The sequence below is a fragment of the Phodopus roborovskii genome, unplaced genomic scaffold (assembly GCF_943737965.1).
Source record: "Phodopus roborovskii unplaced genomic scaffold, PHOROB, whole genome shotgun sequence".
Taxonomy (NCBI): Eukaryota; Metazoa; Chordata; class Mammalia; order Rodentia; family Cricetidae; genus Phodopus; species Phodopus roborovskii.
Window position 1 is genome coordinate 1724886 of NW_026126442.1, and position 20067 is coordinate 1744952.

The window sequence follows — 20067 nt, forward strand, 5'->3', positions numbered from 1 at the left end:
TTTGGCTGTCCTAGAACTCACTTTATAGACCATGGTGGCCTCGAACTCCCAGAGGTCAGTTTGCCTCTGCCTCCCAAGTGCTGAGATTAAAGGTGTGCACCACCACCATTTGGCCCAAAGGGAACTTTGTTTCCCACACCTACTGTTCAACCTCAAAACTGGAGGCTGGACTGTCTGCCTGGGAACCTCTGAAATGAGTCAGCCCCTGGCAGGGGCAGGGATGTTTGTGAAGGCCGGTTTATACAAAATGTTCCTCCTCATAGATAGATAGTGGACTGGGTGGTGTCAGTCACTCCCTGCCTCAGAAAACTCAAGTGGCCTGGGCACTGGCATGGTGTCCTCTTCCTGAGGTGAGAACTGTCACTTTTAGAGAGGAGAAAGGTCACAGAGACCAGCCACCACCATGGGGGTTCCCCTCTGTTCACATCCCCATGGAGCGAAAGAAAAACCAGATCTTCAGAGAAGGCAAGCACAGACCCTTGGGTGCCCCAGCCCCTCCCTCACCTGTTGATGGAGCTGACACTGGGCACTGTGTCATTGTCACACACGCGCTCTGCCAACAGCCGGTCCCTGATCTCCCAGGCAAACATGGTAGGGTTTTGGCGTTTATACTCAGCGATTTTTTCCACCACTTTGGGAGTGGCGACCTTTGGTTTGGATCCTCCAATCACGCCCGGCTTGATGCTTCCTGTTTCATAATACCTAGACCCAAGAAGAAAAGGCCTTAGTTAGCCAAGGAGCCCCACAGAGTGGATACACATTTGAAATGTGGAAAGTGTGAATAAAGATAAACATAAACAGTAAATCAGTTTCAAGCTCAGAAAACAACTTCCAGGAGTCTATTCTCTCCTTACATCATGGAGTCCCAGGGATTGAACTCTAGTCATCAGGCTGGGCAGCAAATGCCTTTATCCGCTGAGCTATCTGGCCAGCCCACTAATAATTTTTATAATAGTTATATGTTGAAATGACAATCTGTATGCATTGTGTTAAATAAAATTCGTAATTAAAATAAATTATACTAGTTTCCTTTCACTTTTCTTAATGTTCTATGAGAAATTTTCAAATTGCTCGCATGGCTCGTATTATATTTTATAATATAATTATAAAATACATATATTGGACAATGCTAGCAGCAAGCTACATATTAGCAAAATGCCTTCACATTCATCTACCATTTTACAGATTATAAAAAAATTGCAAGTTAGTTTTTCCTCCTGGTCCTCTAACAGCTCTGTAGCACATAAACTGTTTTAGGTGAATGAATAAGTGACTGGGCAATTAGGAGACATATCCTTCTGTGATATTAAACACAGATTTACAGAAGTTGAATGTTTTCCTTGGGGTCACAAAGGATTAAGGTACCCAGCCAGGACTCTGGACAAGGAAGGTGATATAGGGTGATACAAAGCTTCAGTTTGCGGGCTCTCCCATCCCCAGCACAGTCTCCAGAACTCTCTGAAGCTATCTCCTATATTGCAGGGTTTTGTTTTGTTTTGTTTTTTTTCCAAAAGAGAAAAACAATAACCCTGATATAAAATTAAAGGGCGTGTTGGATTCCAGTGTTAATGGGAAATACGTATTAGAAATCAAATCCTGCGCAGTCAGAAAAACCAACCATGATTCTCGACAGCTCTTCCAGAGGCCTCCCCTGAGGTAAATGGCTGTTTCTAAGGACATCTCCATGCTATCAGCTTTTCCTCATTAACACAAATAGGATGTCAGGGTTTTACAGCAAAACCGAGACCAGAGAGAAGAGTGGCATGAAAGATCATTTCCGGGGAGGAGAAAAAGGACCTGGTTCTTTGTGAATTTTAGCCCTTACTGGATGTCTCTCTCAGTGTTTACAGAGGAGTTCCTGATTCCCTCTTCCAAAGATCGTCTTCAGGTTTAAAATTTTAAACCAAAGACATTTTAGAAATTATAAGTTTTAAGTCTAGAATATTTATAAGAAGTAAGGGAATGCACAGGGGATGGAGGCACACATCTGTAATCCTAGTACTTGGGAGGTGGAGGCAGGAGGATTAGGAATTTCAAGGACACTTGGCTACATTGAGGGGGGAGGGGGAAAGAAGAGGAGAAGGAGCAAGAAAAGGAAGAGGAGGTGGAAAGGTGGAGGAGAGATAAGGGGGAGGGAAAGAGAAGGGAGGGAATAAGGTGATTCTATTGGATAGATGGAAACACGACCCAGAAGCAATGATGGAACATTTACAGAGTCACCAAAACTCTCAGCTTGGGTAAGTCAGTTTAGAGCCAAGTAAATGAATATTCTAGAAATGAAAAATAGTTCTATTTTTTTCATTGAGAAGAGTGTCATTTACAATTTTAAAGCATAAAACAAATTCCAACCTATCTTCCTTTTTTATAAAATTGTTGGAAGCAATTTTCTAAAGTGTTTTTAATCACAAAAGGGTTTAATAAATACCCACAAAAATACATATTTCTGATAGAAAGTAGAATGGCACCTAAATTCTAGCACAGCAACTCCTGAAGACTCTATAGTCCTATCAACTTCTCAAGAGAAAGCCAATTATTTTTTAAACTTACTTATTTTTATTTTAGTAGCATTGGTGTTTTGTCTGAATATGTGTCTGTGTGAGGGTGTTGGATCCTTTGGAACTGGAGATACAGACAGGTGTGAGCTGCCCTGTGGGAGCTGGAAATTGAATCTGGGTCTTCTGGAAGAGCAGCCAGTGCTCTTAACTGCTGAGCCAACTCTCTAGCCCAGACAAAGCTGATTATTTACTATCACATAGCAACTCATTATTCTGGTACAACACTCTAGAGTTTATGGAATTCTTTAAATTACCATGATTCTCACAAATCTTTTGAAGTCAAAAAGATTTTATAGAAAAGAAATGATCAGAGGGTAGGGGACTTGCCCAACTCCTCTGGTTACAAACTAGACTTTGAATTTAGAGATCTTCTCATTACTACAAGTTTCTGCTTTGATTATAATGCTTTTAGTATTAGTAGTTGCAATTCTTAAAATTGTAGAGAACTTTACTATTTGCAAGATCTTTTCTCAGACATCTTTCACTCATTCCATTGGGTCCTCTTAGGGCAAGGATGGCCTCAGGATAGGGCTTATAGATAAGTGGACCACACTGTGTCCTCAAAATGCAAGAATCTAATGGAACTACAGTGACCACACAGAAACTCATCAGGAAGCAAATAAAGCCCCCTGTTTACATGACTGGTATGTGGCAGCCCAGGACTCCCTCCCTATCCTACTTGAGCAGTGCCAACTGTGGAAATCTGCAGTCTCGACACTCTGTCTTGCCTTTGACTGACAGATGGACAAGGCTCTTAGAAGGCAAGACAGACACTCCCGAAACCCCAACTCAAGACTGTGTCAAGTGAGGATTCAGACTTAATAGCCATCCTTTCATCTCAGCAAAACAGCCGTGCAGCCCTTTGGCTTACAGACAAAAGATGAACGGCAGCTACCAGCCCGGTGTCCTTCCGTGTAAAGAGCTTTAGGTTGGGAGTCAAGAGGTGCCATGCCTGTAGTGGCTCTGACACCAACAGGCTGTGTGATCCTGACTAATTCAGCCTTCCTAGGCCTCAGTTACTCTGTTTCTGTAATAGGGAAGGATATTTGCCATGGCTCCTTTGCAGAGCTATTGGAATAACAGGGATGCAGAATGACCATGAAAAGACTTTGCCTAAATACATAAATAAAATAAAATAAAAGGAATTTGCATCAAGTAAAGTGCATGGTTAGGAATTAAAATCCCCACTGTTTTATTTTTATCATGGGAGATGCCACCAAATTTCAAATGACCTGGCATTCCCAATGAGAGCAGACAGCAGCCTTGCTCTGTGATCTGACTTGGCATTCATATGATGCCCAGTTCCTCTACAGCCTTGAGTTCTCTAGACTAGATGTCCATACTCCTGCCAGCCCACATACCCTCTTGGAGAGAAGGAGATCCCTGCTTGCTCCCAGGGACTTTGCCTGCCTTGCTACACAGCCTTTGAAAACCACAGCCACCACACACCAAGCAGTCTAGAATCTGTCACCCAGTGAGCACCTATCAAATTCTTCTAGGGGGTGGGGGCAATCTGTGGGTCAAACAGGCCGAGTTCAGAAATTCCCATATTCCCATTCACACTGTTTTAGGGCTGAACTTGTTTCTTAAAAGGCAGTTCTAATTAGAGTGACATTTTGTCCACTGTGGTTCTTAGTTATGAAAATAATGAGCTATGAAATTCCAATTTATTGTTGACAACTTAAACGGCCAGGCACCGGAGCGGCGCATAACTTCCTAGTGCCACTCTGCCCAGTGACAAATCTATTCTGGTCCAGGGGAGTCTGCTGGCCTGACTTTAGAAGGATCCCTGTCCACCTCAGTCTTCACGGGAGAGGTAAAGGGCTCTGGGGCTCTAGGACATGAGATCCCGTCATTTGGGTGTCTGAGAAAGGCTCTTGGTATCTTGAAATTTTCAAACAGCGAACAAAATGTCAGCTGAGCAAAGATGTCTCAGTAAAAAACAAAGGAAGGGCCTCCGCTCTCTCTCCCTCTCCTCTGCTACAAAGAAGCATCGCATGAAGATGGTGCACACCATTCAGCTCCAAAAGTGAGAGTGATGACCTCGGAAGCAGCTTCGTCTCACCCTCTTTTCTTGTACATTTTCTATTCTGTCTTTGAAAAAAACCCATTCTTTCCCCCTTTGTCTTCTGTCTTCATTCTCTCTCCCTGACAGCTACCTGCTTTTGTTGCCCTCACTCTCATCTTCCCTACACCACCCTCTAACACGGTCACCAGGCTGATTTCCTATGCTCCTTCCTGAACTCTGGCTGGAACTCATTTGCTGGCTGAGAATTAAGCAGACGTGGATTGAGCCCTTGTCTTCCATGTCTGATGTGACCCATACTGGACAGAAAGATGAAGAATAAGCTCAGGGATAGGTGGCCCTAACGGAACTGCTGCCGGATTCTTGTCCCTGAGATGTCTTCCTTTGGTCTGAATCAAGATCCTCTATATTATTATTTAACAGTGTTGGGAGAAATTTTAAATCCCAGCAGATGAAACAAGAAGAGCAGAAAGTCATGATGTCACTGAGAGAACTTCAAAAACACTTCAAAATGTTCATGACTGTCAGTCAGGTATCAGGTGTTAAATCATAACGCAAGCTACACAACAAAGATGGGGACCACTGACCTCAGGGAGAGAAATAGTAAGAAAGCCCTGGAGAGATAAACCTGAGAATGTTCCTGTCTGCCAGGGAAGACCTAGAACAATGCCACATGCCTATGAAATAGAAACAAACAAACAAAAACTATCAATGCGTTTTTGGGGTTGTGGAGAGAGACAGGGTCCCAGGGCCATGTAGGACCTAGTCCAGCCCAAGAACTGACTTGGCCAGACATGCCTATGCCAGTCAGTTAGCCCTGGAAAGGTTTATTTCCTCATGTTAAAACCTTCCCTGAATGGCTGAGGCTGGTGAAAAAAATAAATAAATAAATAAATAAACGTGAGGCTAACCGCCTGCAGTCCTTTGAGAGGACTGTCATTGTAAGTATTTTGCTCACAGCAAATTGTTGGGTCAAGTGGCAACTTTCAAATGTCAGATTTGAGACTTAGTGTTTGTTACTGTTTTGTTTTCCTCCCTCTAATTTAGTATGGACTTAGGATGCCTGTCACTACAAAAGAGACAAAACACACAGAAGGAAAACACTACAGCTAGCATGAGAAGGCTGATGATACACGACTGAAGATGAAGGCTGGCTTTTAAATATCAAGTGCTATTTGGAAACATTTAAAAGAAAACACTAAGGCCTGTCAATATAGCTCAGTGGTAGGCAACCACTTAACACGTACATAGCCTTGTACCAAGGACAAAAAGACAAATAAGAAAAAAAGAGAGAGAGAGAGAGACAATCAACTCTAGTTGTATTCTATAACCTATGGGTCTGTACCCCACACTGTGCCCTGCGCCCCCCTCCCCCAGCCATTCCCTTGACATCAAGCTCACCTAAGAGGTTTGGGAGAAATTCCCAATAACCTCTGACTTTTGGGTTCTTTAAAATAATTCAGCAGACTTTTGAGAAACACGTTGTTCCTCCTGACACAGTCAGCCTATCCCACACGTCACTGAAAACAAGGGGTTCACAGCTACTTTGAATAGGATGATCTCAAAAGACTGCAAACTCTCGAGTGTGCAAAGCAAAATGCTGCCGTCGTCTCACTGTAGACACTGGCACCTTGAGCAGCTGGGGCTGTCTTTTAGATCTTTCTTTAAAACACTGAAGGGAGCCTGGAGTTGGTGCCTTTACCTGCCAAGAATTTTGCTGACACAACCATGGCTGACCCGAAGCTGCCTGGAGATGTCGCAAGGCCTGACACCTTGATGGGCAAGTTCCACTATCCTTTGGCGGACTACATCTGGGAGTGGCCGTCCATTCACAAAAACCCCCCCAAGCTGATTCACTCCTCCATGTCCTGAAACAGATCAGAAACAAAAGGCAAGGGGAAGGATGGTTAGAACCAGTCACATAGTAGTAGAAGGGCCCTTGTGAGCACCCAGAGCCCCTCTGATCACAAATGGCTGGCAGGCTAGATGGCTTGCACCTGGAGTCCAACCATGCAGATGACATGAGGACCCTGGATTGCTTTTTAACACCAGTCCTAGCTTTTGCCCATCTGCAGGCAGTCAACTGAGCCACTGCTAGCTCCCCACACTGTTTTTCTTTAAGTTACTAGCATTTTCCTCTTCATTTGGGGGAATCAGTAAGGGAATGTGTAAAAGAAATCTATATAAAAGGAGCATAATTTACTATACAATGCCAAATTTGAGGAAGATCCTGGGGGGAAAATAGTGGAACTCGTTTTCTTTTAACAAATGTCTTCAAAAATGAAACGGACTGTTCTAATATCTACACCTCAAGGGAGAAAGTGTTTTTAAATCAGCAATCTAATTGAAGAACTAAAGACTTTCTTTTTAATAACCAACATTTTCAGATCACTGAGACAAAACCTAACTGCTGCCTTAATTTAAAAATAGAAAAAATAAATTAAAGCCTTCTTTTAAAATAGTGAGGTTGACGTGCAGGTGCAGGTTTGACCATTGTACCCTCTCAGAGAACACAAAAGAAATGGGTCACAGTGTCTTCTGCACACAACACACTCCACTGAATCAGGATTTATTAGAAAGGTGTGCCCCTAGAATTTTGGGCATGTTTTGCAATCCGCAAGCAGGTTTAAGTTGGTTAGGAGGAAATAAGAAAGCTCCTGAGTCCCAGATTTTTACCAGTGCTGTGGGATGTATTTTTAAGTAAAAAGAATCAGAGAAAGTGTGTCTTCCACTCTACGGTCAGGCTGAAAGGAAACAGGACCTGAGTAAACTAAAGAGCCATTCCAGTAAACAGACTGATACAATATAGCAACATCATTTGGACCCTGTATCTGTGAAGCTCAGTAACTGGCATTGCTGAGGACTGGAGCTAAAGCCAAGTACTACAATGTACTGATGCTGCTGACAGCTCAGAGGTCAAGGAGCAGAAACCTCCTATCCTAAGACAGACTGGACTCCAGAAGGGAAGTCAAGGCACCTCCAAGGTCACATATATATCCACTCTCCAACTTTAAAACAGAAAATAGCCATCACAGCTCAGCCACCACCAACCCATCCTAGTCCAAGACTTATCTACAACCAGGCCCCTGAACAATATTTGAAATTAAGAAATAAAACACTCCTAAAACAGTATTTATCAAATAAACAGTGTTTAACAAATTCACAAATTACTTATGAAAATCTCCAGGTTCAGGTTATTTCCAAGAAAATGACTTTTTTAAAGGTAATTATTTAGTTCCAAACTATGCTGAATTTTCCTCTGGTTTTCAGAAAATGTCTGTAAGGAATCTGATTTTTTTTTTTTTCTGAAACATTGCACACAGGAGAAGAAAAAAAATGGAAAGGGAGAAATTTTTCCTGAACAGAATTTTATAGCTAGGGACATAATTGTATATAGTTTAACCTAATGCAGAAAGATTACAGCAACCCTCATCAAGAGCTTTGTTTTGGGACAAAGATCATCTAAGAGAAAGGAAAAAGAAAAGTGGAATCAATTTTTCCAGGCTGGATTTAAATAAAACAAAGTATATTCAGAATTGTTGTGTGCTCATTGGGAGGTCAAAGGTCAGGAAAAGAAAACACACTCTTTTGGTGTGATCTAAGGATCCAGGCATTGCAGCCGATCGAGTGATCTAAGGATCCAGGCATTGCAGCTGATCTGCAATTATTGTTTGCTATACCCACTAACAATTGAGACTTCCTGCCCAAAACACGTAGCAACCTTCAGAGGAAGTCAATGCCAAGAACAGTTCTTCAGTGAATTTGTGGGTTTGTACCATAGTCCTAGAGTCAGGACTCCCTAAATCACAGCAGGTCTCCCAAACTACCTCTCTTAGACTACAAGGCTAAGATACTAAGGAATTTGCAGAATTCAAGGCAAGTGTCCACATCTGACACAGATTTGACAGGGTGACTCTTACGTTTCTTAACTTTCTGGACAGGTCCCCAGATCCTCTTGGTCTCTTGCCTCATTCATGCATCTATCCAACAGAGAACTTTATGACAGGCCTCAGGAAAGGTACTAATCTGGGACTAGTAAGCAGGGAAGTCCAAAGTGTGAGGGAGGGCAGAGGGGGAACAAGGAAAAGAGAAGCATGTGCAAAGGATGTAGACACTATAGAATCTCTATACTCTATACCATAGAGAGGATGCGAGAGAAGGGAAGGCTAGATAGGACACAGAGTCTTAGGCAGGTAGAGGGAGGGGGAAGGAATAGAAAAGTCTAAATAGACTAACAAATGGAAGGGGATATCTAGAAGACAAATCTCTATGGGAGGGGATCTGGTTCCTCCCCCTTCCTCTCAGGTCTTGCTCCTGATTTGCATTCTCCTCAAAGATTCAAGTCCCAACTTTTACTGTGGATTACAGGAGGGCACTGGGCTAAGACATGAACTCAGCTATCATTCCTAAAGGGAGTGGAATGTAGAGACTGGCACAGAAGTGGATGCAAACAAATTAGGTAAAAACTGGGAAACAAACACACAGATACAGCAAAAGTAAAAGCCAGCCCCATCTGGAAGAGCAGAGTTTGAAGGTTGATAGAACGATGGAATTGTGGGTGAGCCTAAGACCTTTGTGCCTCTGCTCTGAAAGGAACTGACTTCTGCAGATGATCCTTAGACCCTGTTAAGGACATACTGTCCACCAAGGGCACTGCCCACACCCCCCAAAACTATGGCTAGGCACAGATAATTAGGAAAGAGATGTCTGCTGCTGCTGAAGACTGAACTACAAGAGCCCGGATCAGTGAAATTCTTCCTAAATGCACCAGAGCAGAAGGGAGGGCACACATAGACATGCAAACAGCATCACAGAGAGTGGAGCACCAGGTGACAGTTGTGCTGTGAATACAAACATAGTTGAACTACACGGAGGTAGATCCTTGCATGTGTGTATACACCAGTAGTCCACTGACCTCTCTGGAATGGAGCTGTCTCTTTCCCCCTTTCCATTAATTCTCCAAAGCCTAACAGTAAGCCTCTATTCCCAAGAACCAGCTACAGCTGATTTCTGTCAGTCCTTTTTATTTCTCTAGCTTCAGTATCTTGTTCTGGAAAGTGGAGGAAACTAAAGGTTTGGGTGTACCACTGGCCACAAAAGTACTTTGGAACTAACTGGTAAAATGCTTGGGGGAAGGAAACATCTGGAGGAGAGTCATTGTGTCCGTGTGCTTGATGAAACTGGAGTGCCTGTCCCTGCCAACAGAAGATGTCCTGCACAAAATTGGTTGGGGGATGGGTGGGAGAAGATAGGAGGTAACAAGGAAAAACTGACCAGAGCCAGAAATAAAGATGAAGTGAAGGGCACTACTACACCAGCCACCTTATACAAAGCTTAATTTTCTCTATCCCCATCACCAGCAAATTGGGACCCATAGGCAGACTACATTGTGCAAGCAAATGGTTTTGGGCACAAGAACTAAGAGTCTTTCCAAAAAAGCCAAGGGCTTCCTCCAACTCTGGAAGCTAGGCTGGCCCAGCCCCCACTGTGCTGCCAAGGAGATTGAGAATGGGAGGAGGGAGCACTTCCCGAGGAGGGGGCAGATTGAAGGCCCGGCAGGAAGCTTAGACGTTAGCAGTTGGTTAACCTGCACTTGGAAGAAGCTGTTTCTCCACACGGATGCACACCGGAAGGCCACCAAGTCTGATGCTATCTCCCTAAGGGCTTGGGCATGACCTCTGGGCAGTAGACCTCTGGACAGAGAGAGGTGGTGTGGGCCTTTGGATTTCCGCCAGTATGGAAAGAAGCTCGGGAGCCAACCCTACCCATCTTGTCTCCCAGTTACTTCTTGGCAGAGCCAACACACCCCCCCCCTCAGAGTGTTGCCCCCAACTCGTTTATTTACAGGTTTGCTCTGAGTAAGAGCAGAGAGGTTCCAGAGCCAGTTTATGTAAGAAAGTGATATGGAAGACGATAGAGCCGTGGTGGGCTGGAAATTGCTTAAACCCAGCCTCCAAATGGAGAGGAATCGTTGAGACTGGGATCCGAGCAAGCCGCTTCTCTGTGTGAATCTTTCTGCCGCTTGGGAGGATTACCTCCGACTGGGATATTGACACAAAGGGAAGCTGACCTGCTTGCAGCCCGCTGCCTAAGCAAACCTTCCCCTGCCGCCAGGCCGGCCCTTCATAAAACACCAAGATTCTTACCCCCAGCTTGCCTTCTCTCTAGCCGGGTCTCTGCTGCCTTTTGTTAAATAGAGGACCCACGGCTAGAGTAGCGGGATCCAGGCTGGTTGAGATTAAGTGACCTTGGAGTCGGTTGCTAGCCACGGAGTTACTCTGCGATCTGCAGTCCACGGAGACCCGAGCTGGGCACCCGAGTGCAGTCTGCCAAAGCCTGACGCCTTCCCCTAGCCGATTCTACGGCCAACAGAAGGGAAACGCGATTCGTTCCACTTGGAATTTCCTTGAAATCTCCGAATCTAATCCAGCGTTAACTCACCGTGAGAAGAGCGCTCATCTCACAGGAGGCTGTGTTAATGGGTGAACTGACAGAATCCCTGTGGGTTAGGCTGCAGGGCCCTGCCGGTGCCCAAAATGACCCTGCCGGTCTCCTATACTGCACAAGCTTTTAGAAGGCAGGCTGGCCCGCATGTGACTAATTAGCTTTCTTTCTTTCTTCCTTTCTTTTTTTTTTCTTTTCTTCCTTTCTTTCTCCCCCCCCCCCTTCTTTCTAGGAGAGAAGCCATCTCAAGGCAGTCAGTCACCCTACAGAGAACGACTCAATGGTGTCTTTAGAGGTCTCTGTAGTGGCCGACACCTAAACTGAAGTGCAGCTTAGGGGCCCGGACTTCGTTGATATTTTTAAATCCCTTCTCCTAGACCCAGGACGCGTTTGGAACCCTGGACCAGGTGTACTTTCTTAACTCGCACTTCTTTTCTTCACACATACAGGGCCCACTTTTCATTCTAAGCGCCAATCTTGGTCAGTCCCGCGGTTGAAAAGGGCGCCAACAGAGTTGGGTGTTGGATGCAGTCTGAGACTCTCGCTGACCTCTGTTAAAACTTCCTACCCTCCAGCTGGCCCAGTTCTGAGCTTTGTATGAGTATGAACCAGGGTTCTGAGAATTAGCTGCTGGAGACCCAGAAAGGCTGCAACTCGCTGTCTACACTACCTTGTTGCTGGAGGCGGGATTTACCGACCAGGAGTTTCGGCCTTGGCGGCCAAACACGGTCCGCGTCCGCTGCCTGAAAGCCTTGCACTTTGCAAAGTTGTCTACGCAGCTACAGAGGTCCCGAACCCTCCAGAACTTAATACCTGCCCAGAAGTCCGGCACCCCCAACCCGACCCCGGCCGGAGATTGAGAGAAGCGAGCTCGCCGCCTACTTACTATGCATGGATGCAAACGGGTCGTGCTTACAGTGTATTTCCATCGGGGCGCTCCAGACTGCAGGTCGGCCCACGCCGCTGCCTCTCGGCGCCAAAGGGCTGCTCAGGGAGCCGCGCCACCAGGCCAGGCACCGTGTGAGCTGGACTCAAAAGACACTTCTGCAGCTGTGAGGGTCCCTCTCCAAGCCTCCTGCGCAAGATCGCGGAGAACTAAGCCCAGAGGCGGGAAATGGTGCTCAGCCAGTTGGTCTGGAAGCGGGCGCCCAACTCCAGCTGGCTTCGCTCCTTGACGGGCTCAAACGGCGGCTCCCGGCCCACACCCGAGAAACAGAGGCCCAGGCGCCCACAGCGTCGAGGGCATAGCGCAGGAGCCCACCTCCGGGACTGCTAGCGGCGCTCGGCGACGGAGCAGAAGCGTGCAAGAGGTTGTGAGCACACGGCCCTTCGTCTCACTCCGGGGCAACGATGCCCCGCGGGCTGTCAGGCTGCCTCTGTCTCGCTGCTTCGAGTGTCTGTCCACCCCTCGGCCTCCGCCAGATCCTTCCGGCTCTCCGCTGTTCCTTGTCTCTGGGGCTAGACGCGCCCCTCTCCTGCCGCCTCTCTCCTGCCGGCTCTCCGACGTCTCCGACGAAGTTGCAGAGAACTCCCTCTCCGGCTGCGCAGGGGCCGCGGCGGATTCTGAGATGCTGCAGCTGCTGAGCCTGGGCGCCCAGAGCGCCCTGGAACTGCCCTCTCGGAGCCCGGAACCCGCCGCCTTCAAAGTTCCCGCGGGCCCCGAGGTTCCCGGTCCCTTCGCTCCTGGCTGTGCCTCACGCTACCAACTCTTGGAGTCCCGCTGCCTGCTCTCGGGTGTCCGGGTGGACTGCCCCCAGCTTGCCTCTTCCGGGACAGCCGCCGCGTCCGCCCAGCGGTGAGCGAGGGGCGCAGCAGAGGATGCGGGTCCCTGCCGCCGGGGCCGCCGGGGCCGCCAGGGCTGTCGGTGCTGAGATGAAACCCCTGCCGGCTCTAATGTCCTCACTGCTGCTGCCGCCGCCGGCGCTAGCCCTCCGCTTGCTCGGCGCGCACAGTGCGCCACCGCGCCGCCCCGGAGCCGCTTTCAGGACCCGCTGCGTGTGGACAGCGCCGCCCGGGGCTCAGCCTCCCTCCGGGCGGGGGCGGGGCGGGAGCTCACCTGCCAATCACGCCTCATCAAGCCAATCAGAACGGGGGCATCCGGCCCTAGCCCTAAATACTGCCCTATTGGCTAAGCAACTCACGGGCTCCGCCTGATTAGCCGGTACCTGGGCAATGGGAGAGAATGGGGGGCGGGGCCCAAGCGGCGGCGCCACGTTCATTGACAAACGCGTGGGGAGAAGGCCTAATGGGTCGGGGATGGGTAGGGGGAAGAGAGAGAACAGGGCCCACGCCGTGTCTGAAGAGCCCGGCTCTTGGTCCCACAGAGCCAACCTTTCTGCCTGCCGTTGGGATTCTGGGATGCGCTTAGAGACTGAGGCAACCAAGACAGGGACGAAGGGTGAGGATGGGAGAGAAGTCTCCAGAAAAGGGGGTGGGGTGGGGTGGGGTGGGGAGAAAACACCTACAAATGTTGGAAGACATGCACCGCAGTAGAGAGTCGGCTTTTAGTCTAGGTGGAGGATTTATGTGTGTGTATACCTGCCACTTCAGACTCACTTTGCTGCTCTGTAAAATGGGTAGAGTTTAGTGAAGGGAGTCTTTGGAGCTGGTTCCTTCCAATGGAAACATTTCCTAAATGTATCAAGAATTACTAAGCGATGGTCGTCTCCTCCGTAGCCTTCCTTCTCATTTTCCTATCCACAGAGGCCCCAGTACTGGAGAGTTGGGAAAATATTACTTTAAGGGTACCAGAAATTGGGGAGTCTCTAAAACTTGGTCCATGTTGTCTCAAGCAACAGAGACTAGGTCATTTCTTCAGTCTCAGTCTAGGAGCTGATAGATCCCTTGGGGGATTGTGATACTCTCAGCTCAAAGCTTCTGTCAACAAGAGGATTTCCGCATCTGGTGCAAGGTCTCCTTTAAAGCGGAAGGTGGAAGGTGCCCACTGGCATCCAGAGCTAAGGAGAGCACCTGAAGCCAGAGGCTGTGTTTACAAGAATCTGGCAGTGTGGCACCAAGATGGCTACAAACGCTGCAGTTCCCAGCTACCAGGAAAAGCTGACCTTCCCTCATCAGGGTTCCTGTAGATTTTAGGACAAAATGGACAGACTTCTAGAGGAATTCTCCTGATCCAGCAAAGTTCTTTAACCAGTCCACATCTCAGTTTCTCGGGAGAGTAAGGCTCTCAGCCCTCAATCAAAGCAGTTTAACTTTTAAAAAATGAAGTGTCTTCTCCCAGGTAGCTATAGTTCTGTGAGCCCTCTAGTGTGCTGAGACCCAGCAAACCCCAGAAACTGAGCATCCATCCCTCCTGTTCCAGCAGTTGTGGGAGTAGACTAAACACTCACTTCTTTGACTAATAAGTGATGTCCCTCTGATATTAAACATGAATCCACCAGAACAAGGACACTGAGATTTCTGCTTCAGTCGTAGCACAGAGGAAACAGAGCCAGTCAGATGCTTGGAGAACCCTCGGGTCATTTTCTTTATTCATTTTATGCTTGAATTTTCCCCTCATTTTCCATTATTTTCCCCTTGTTCCATGTCTAACATCTCTATACTAGGTAAGTTCCTGGGTCCACCCTCTATATCTGTCTTGGTCGCAGCTGCTCAGAACAAGTAGACAAGTTTCCCCTGGCTGATACCATCCCCACCCCCACTGGGGCACAGCTGCAGGAAAACGACCTAGGCCAGTCTCTGGGGACTCAGAAGGTTGTGGTGTACAAGGTAGTGGGGTGGTAGCTTTCTCTCCTTTGTCTGGAACCCCTCCCAGTCCTGATCTTTATCCCCACATCCATCTCTGCCTTAAGGCAGGAAGGTTAAAACAGGAAAATTACTGTGATGGCATAGGGTTCCACTGGCTTTATCCTGGATCTGATATACAATAATTCAGTTCCAAGACAGTTATGGAGCTCTTAATTCCCACTAGCAAGTTCAAGAGTAAAGGATGCATCCAAAAATCAGTCAGGCCCTTAACCCTGCTTCTTGAGCTTCCAAATCCAGAGCTAGGATCTTAAAACTAAAAGGGTTCTGGGGCAATGTTTTTCCCATTTTACAGATATGGAACCTGAGGGGTAAAAGACAGGGTACAACTTGTCTGAGAATGTCTGGGATAGAAGAAAGGCTGGAGACTGGAATGGGAGATGGTGTCAAATCAAATAATTCATCTGGACAATGCCTGCCCTGTGTTGTTTGGACAGAATGCCTAGGGTACTCTGAGGGCAGGCTGAAACTTCAGGTATCATTTCAGAAGGAGCAACCTGGATTATCCCTTTCACACAGTTCAGCTCTGGGTGCATTCTCCTCTGTAGGACCCAGCCTAACAATGAAAGAGGGGTCAGAGGAAATTTTCTTCTGAATGTTTTTTTCTTGTCACTTCTGCCTGAGCTCTGAGATCTTCAAATCCCCAAAGAAATGAAGAGTCCTGATATGACCACATTGCAAACTACCAAACAGTGGACCAGAGAGGTTAGATCACACAGCTATTCCCTAACAGAGATGTGCTTCCATGCCTCACTCTTGCCTGCCTTCATCTGCAGGCAGTCCAGGAAGGGCTAGCAAAGCACTAAATGGCCTGTAAACAAAACCACTATTGGGGAGGGGGGACAAAATAAACAAAAATTCACAACTTTTTCAATTGAATTGCTTTGACAAGTTTTGCTTGTTGGAAGAATGACCGTTTTGAGAATATTTCAGAAGCCAGAACACCTTTGGAGAGGGAGTGCCTATCTACCTCTTTCTGCACTTGGACACTTTCCATCACCCCCACCCTTACCACCACTTCCTGTTACTCAACTCTGCAACGCTCCCTCCAGTTTACAGAAGAGCCAAGCCCTGGGGATGCTGGTGCTGCCATGGAGATCTGGCAGTCCAATTCCAGCCCATTTGCCTGTTCTTTCTTCCAATAAAGCCAGGCCTGTCAGTTGGGAAGGACTGGAGATGCCTGGGCACTGCTGTTCTAACCTGATGGGTTCTTTCTAACCTTTAATTTGAAAAAAGTATCAGAGAGGAAAAGCAACTGGTCTGTGATTGCACAGCAAATGGGGCATAAAGATGTCTGTCTGATTCCTGAATGTGGATCAAGAATCTACCCTACTTGGCCTGGGTTATGATGAGGAATCACTGGGGAGGAGAGAATTAAACCAAGTCTTTCAAGGAGTACCCACCTCCTATGCTGGGGCTTGTTACCCCCACCAGCCTGCCCTTGCAGGTCTGGATCACCAGAACAGTCTCTCTCCTAAGACTTACAATTCAGATTCAATAATCCTTTTTTCCTTAGGCCTCAGCTTCCTGTGCCTGGAGCACAGAGAATGACCTCCAGAATGTTCCCCATTCCCTAGGAGCTTTGTGAGACTGAGATGCTGTCCCATCCATGAGCTCCAAGTGCTATTCTTTCCCCCTGCTTCTAGACCTAGTCCTGTCATAAGTTCCTGCCCCCTGGACCTCCTCTTTTCCAAGGAAGGGAGAAGCTGCTTGTGTGCTGAGCTTGCTTAATATTGGGCTTTCAGCTATAAAGATACTACAGACAGGGAAGCTGAGTTTTGGAAAAGAAATGCTATATGATTCTGAAGGAAAGCAGGACAGTTTGGTGGCCCATGAATGGCCTAGAAGTTGAGGGCAGAAAGTAGACCAAGATGGCCTTTGAGTGAGTGCCCGGATAGCCCTGTAGTCCTCATCCTCCCCTTCCCTAGGCAGGATCTCAGGACTTGGAAGACGAGCAGAAGGGTATTCTCACCTGAGCTGCTACACCTTCCCAAGCAGAAGTCTTTTACCCTAACCCATCAGTAAGGGGTGTGGCTCTTAGGATTTGAAGCTGCAAACACCCCTAGAACTCCCCCCCATAAACCCCACCCAGTCTAACCGAACAGAAGAGTGAAATGCTTTATTGATTAAACGATTATTCAGGCGATTGAACTAATCAAAGAGCCCATCGACCGCCATGAATTACATTCCCGCAGTAGACAGCTTGACGGGAGAGGCAGCCATACAGACCCTTCTCGACTCACACACATCCAACCCATTTCCAACAATAAACAACCCAAGCACAGGTAGCTTTTGGGCATCCCACCTCTTGGAGCAGGGAAGGTTGTGTGAGAATTAAGAATGGAGTTCCAGTACTCATCACAGCAGAGTTTCTCCTGGTTCCTGTCCTCACTCTCTTCTATCATGGTTTTTCTGAACTATGGCACAAAGTTATCCTGGGTTGGGGTCTGGGTTTCCTCCTCTCTGCTCTTTAACTTTTTTATCAAAAGCTAGAGTAGAAATTGGGGCCTCACAGATGACCCAGGATTGAGAGGAGTGGGTTTCTTGCTATAGTTGGGAGTATTTGTGTGCATGTTAGCACAAGGACCTAATGAGAAAAGGAGGGTGTTGGGTAAGGGCAGACAGAGGCTTTCTGTTGTGCCACATCTTCCCAGGCATAAACATACTCTGCTACCCAGTGCAGAGAGAGACATGAGGGCACTGTGCCAAGAAGACCTATATACACACAGTCACCCCAGCTAAATGACCAGGCCAGGCACATATATATATATATATATATATATATATATATATATATATATATTGAGCTCTCCTCCATTGGAGCAGCACCCACAAAACAGAACCTGAGCATACAGTGTGACACATAGGCACATAAATAGTGTCAGGAGCTAGTCTAGGCTAAAGCCTAAAGGTAACTGATTTGGGGTGGGAGTGAGGGGGTAAATGCCAAAATGTCACCAGTTGCCCACAGATTGTTCTTACCCACCAAAGTTGTGCCTGCCATGGGAGACGCTTGTACACAAATGCTAAACTCAATAATACCCCAAGAATGAAACAGTACACAGTGCACAGTGAGGGCCTAATTGCCCTGAATTCACATCACTTTTGATACTTCCAATAAAATAAGACTTAGGCCTGGCAGCACATGTTCTGTACTCTATACCCCTAGAAGGCCTCAAAGCCATGTCTGTGCCTGAAGACAAGCACTTTTGTGTGTATTGGCATGTACACATTGGACAGCTGTTGACATCTAAAAATAGAGGGGTCTTCCTTGCTTCCAAAGTCTCTTGGGATATGAGAGGCGAACAGATCCTCAAAGCAGTAGATACACAGTGAGTGAGATGCTTATCAAAATTATATATGAAATCTTTACCTAGATACTCATTTTGAAGGTTTCAAAAGAACACACACAAACACCAATTCATGCATACAGCAATACACCTAAGGCAAGATACCAAGCTTGTAAAGATGTAAGAGTGCATACAAACTCAAACAAAACACTTATTTAGGGGCACACAAATTCATCTGTACCCGTGAACACATTGAGCCTCTTAGGCAAACACACAGACCCATATCCAGAGTAATACCAAACAAGCAACAGAAGCAGAAACAAACAAACAAAAAAAAAAAAAAAAGAAAGAAAGAAAGAAAGAAAGAAAGAAAGAAAAGAAAACAGCTCTCCTTCAAGACACCTACACAGACTAGTGAAAACCCTACAAATTTACACGTTAACCAACAGGCCTTTCCCCGAGGAAACTAGGCACCCCCCCCCCCTTTATTTGGGCACTAGCGCCAGGGAATGTGTCCCAAAGTTAATATGAATGATGCCCCGTTTTGCGGTGGTCCTACCTGTCCTGATGGTCCGAGGAGTCGGGTAATTTTTCTCTAAATCCATTTTGATGTTTCAGGACTTGATGAAATGGACAGGGGGGGGGGGAGTTTCCACACTTTTTTTTGTGCCTTTTTTTTTTTTTTTTTTTTTTTTTTTTTGGTGCCCGGTCGCTCACAAGTCGGAATAATTCAAGCCTTCCGCTCCCCCGCCGAGCTGGGGTAGCTGATCACTGAGCTGAAACTAAACGTTTTAGGTGGAAAAAAAGCGTCCGAAGGCACCGTGAAATGATTAAGGAACTAAAGAGCTTCTCGCCATGTGAGATCATGTCCTGTTCTCGCCAACATCACAAGATGTCCCCAGACACGCCGCGCCCCCGTCGCACCGCCCCGCACCGCGGGCCAGGAGCCGGGAAAGGGTATTGACTTTGCGGCCTGCCCAGCGTGCCAGACGGGGCGCACCGGGCTGGACCGAAGGCGTGCGAGAGGCCCGGAGAGCAGCAAGTGCCGCCTTGGTGCGGCCTCGGACTTTTATAGGGGGTTGGGGGGGAGGGAAGGAAGGATTCAGCCTGCGCCCCGCGTTAGTTGCGCGCCTAGGGGATGCAGCAGACTGAGGCTGAACCGGTCGCACCTGCCTACAAACCTGTATCTGAGGGTCGCGGCCCTGTGCGTTTTCGCTCTACTTGCAAACCCTGTTTCGTGGATGCCAGTAGGCCCGACTTATTTATTATTATTATTATTATTATTATTATTATTATTATTATTATTTTAAAGAAAGAACAATTCTGCCAAACAGGTGATTTTGAACCCTGTGCTCGCACAATTGTCAGCCACAAGGGATGTTCCAGCATCCTCAGATTCACCCCTAGGGCGGCGCCCGCCCTCGAGGTTCCCAACTACCCCACCCAACCCATTTGCAACCTCCATAGGTCTGCTAGGTTCTGCTTCTTGGTCAATTTCAGATCCCTACAGGTCCCGGGTTCCGCTCAGCCTCCAGGTCCAGATCTCCTCTCCAGAGCAGGTCCCTTTCTGCCTAGAGCACAGAGGTTCAATAGAAAGGATGCTGATAAACCCCGGACCTCTGTTTTGGAGCACCCGGGCCAAACAGAACCATTTCAGTAGGTTCTGAAACAAGCGAAAATTCTGGGCTCCTTACCCCCAGGCCCCTAAATGAAATCCCACTGCCCTCAGGCCAGGAGACCTTGTGGCATTCCCTGAGTCCCCAGACTTGATTCCAGAGGTGAAATCAGAAGCGGAGAGACTAGGTGTGGCTAGTCCAGCCCGGCTCCCTGCAGCCCAAGCTCAAGCCTCCTCTACTCTGTCCGCTCCCCAGTCTGGAATCTAAGCTGCTGCTTGGCCGCTGGAAGCCTGTGAAGCCCTGGCGCTGGGTGGTGGCAGGGGAAGGTTCTCCTGGGCGGGGGAGCACTCCTGGCCCACTGGACAATAGCAGTT

General features: G+C 47.4%; 1 protein-coding gene across 2 annotated transcripts in view; it reads right to left on the reverse strand.

Moving 5' to 3' along the window:
* Window positions 1-19025, reverse strand: part of Pax5 (paired box 5) — a 178385-nt gene extending 159360 nt beyond the window's left edge. Inside the window, exons 1-3 of one of the 2 annotated variants that reach the window (XM_051187702.1) lie at window positions 18637-19025; window positions 6284-6449; window positions 505-702 (exon numbers count right to left, since the gene is read on the reverse strand). In XM_051187702.1, coding sequence (XP_051043659.1) covers window positions 505-702; window positions 6284-6449; window positions 18637-18682 — 410 coding nt within the window. In that variant the 5' untranslated portion in view covers window positions 18683-19025. Of the gene's footprint in view, window positions 1-504; window positions 703-6283; window positions 6450-11911; window positions 12560-18636 lie in introns of those variants that run through there. The other variant, XM_051187703.1, reaches the window with a different exon arrangement.
* Between the last annotated feature and the right edge of the window lie 1042 nt (window positions 19026-20067).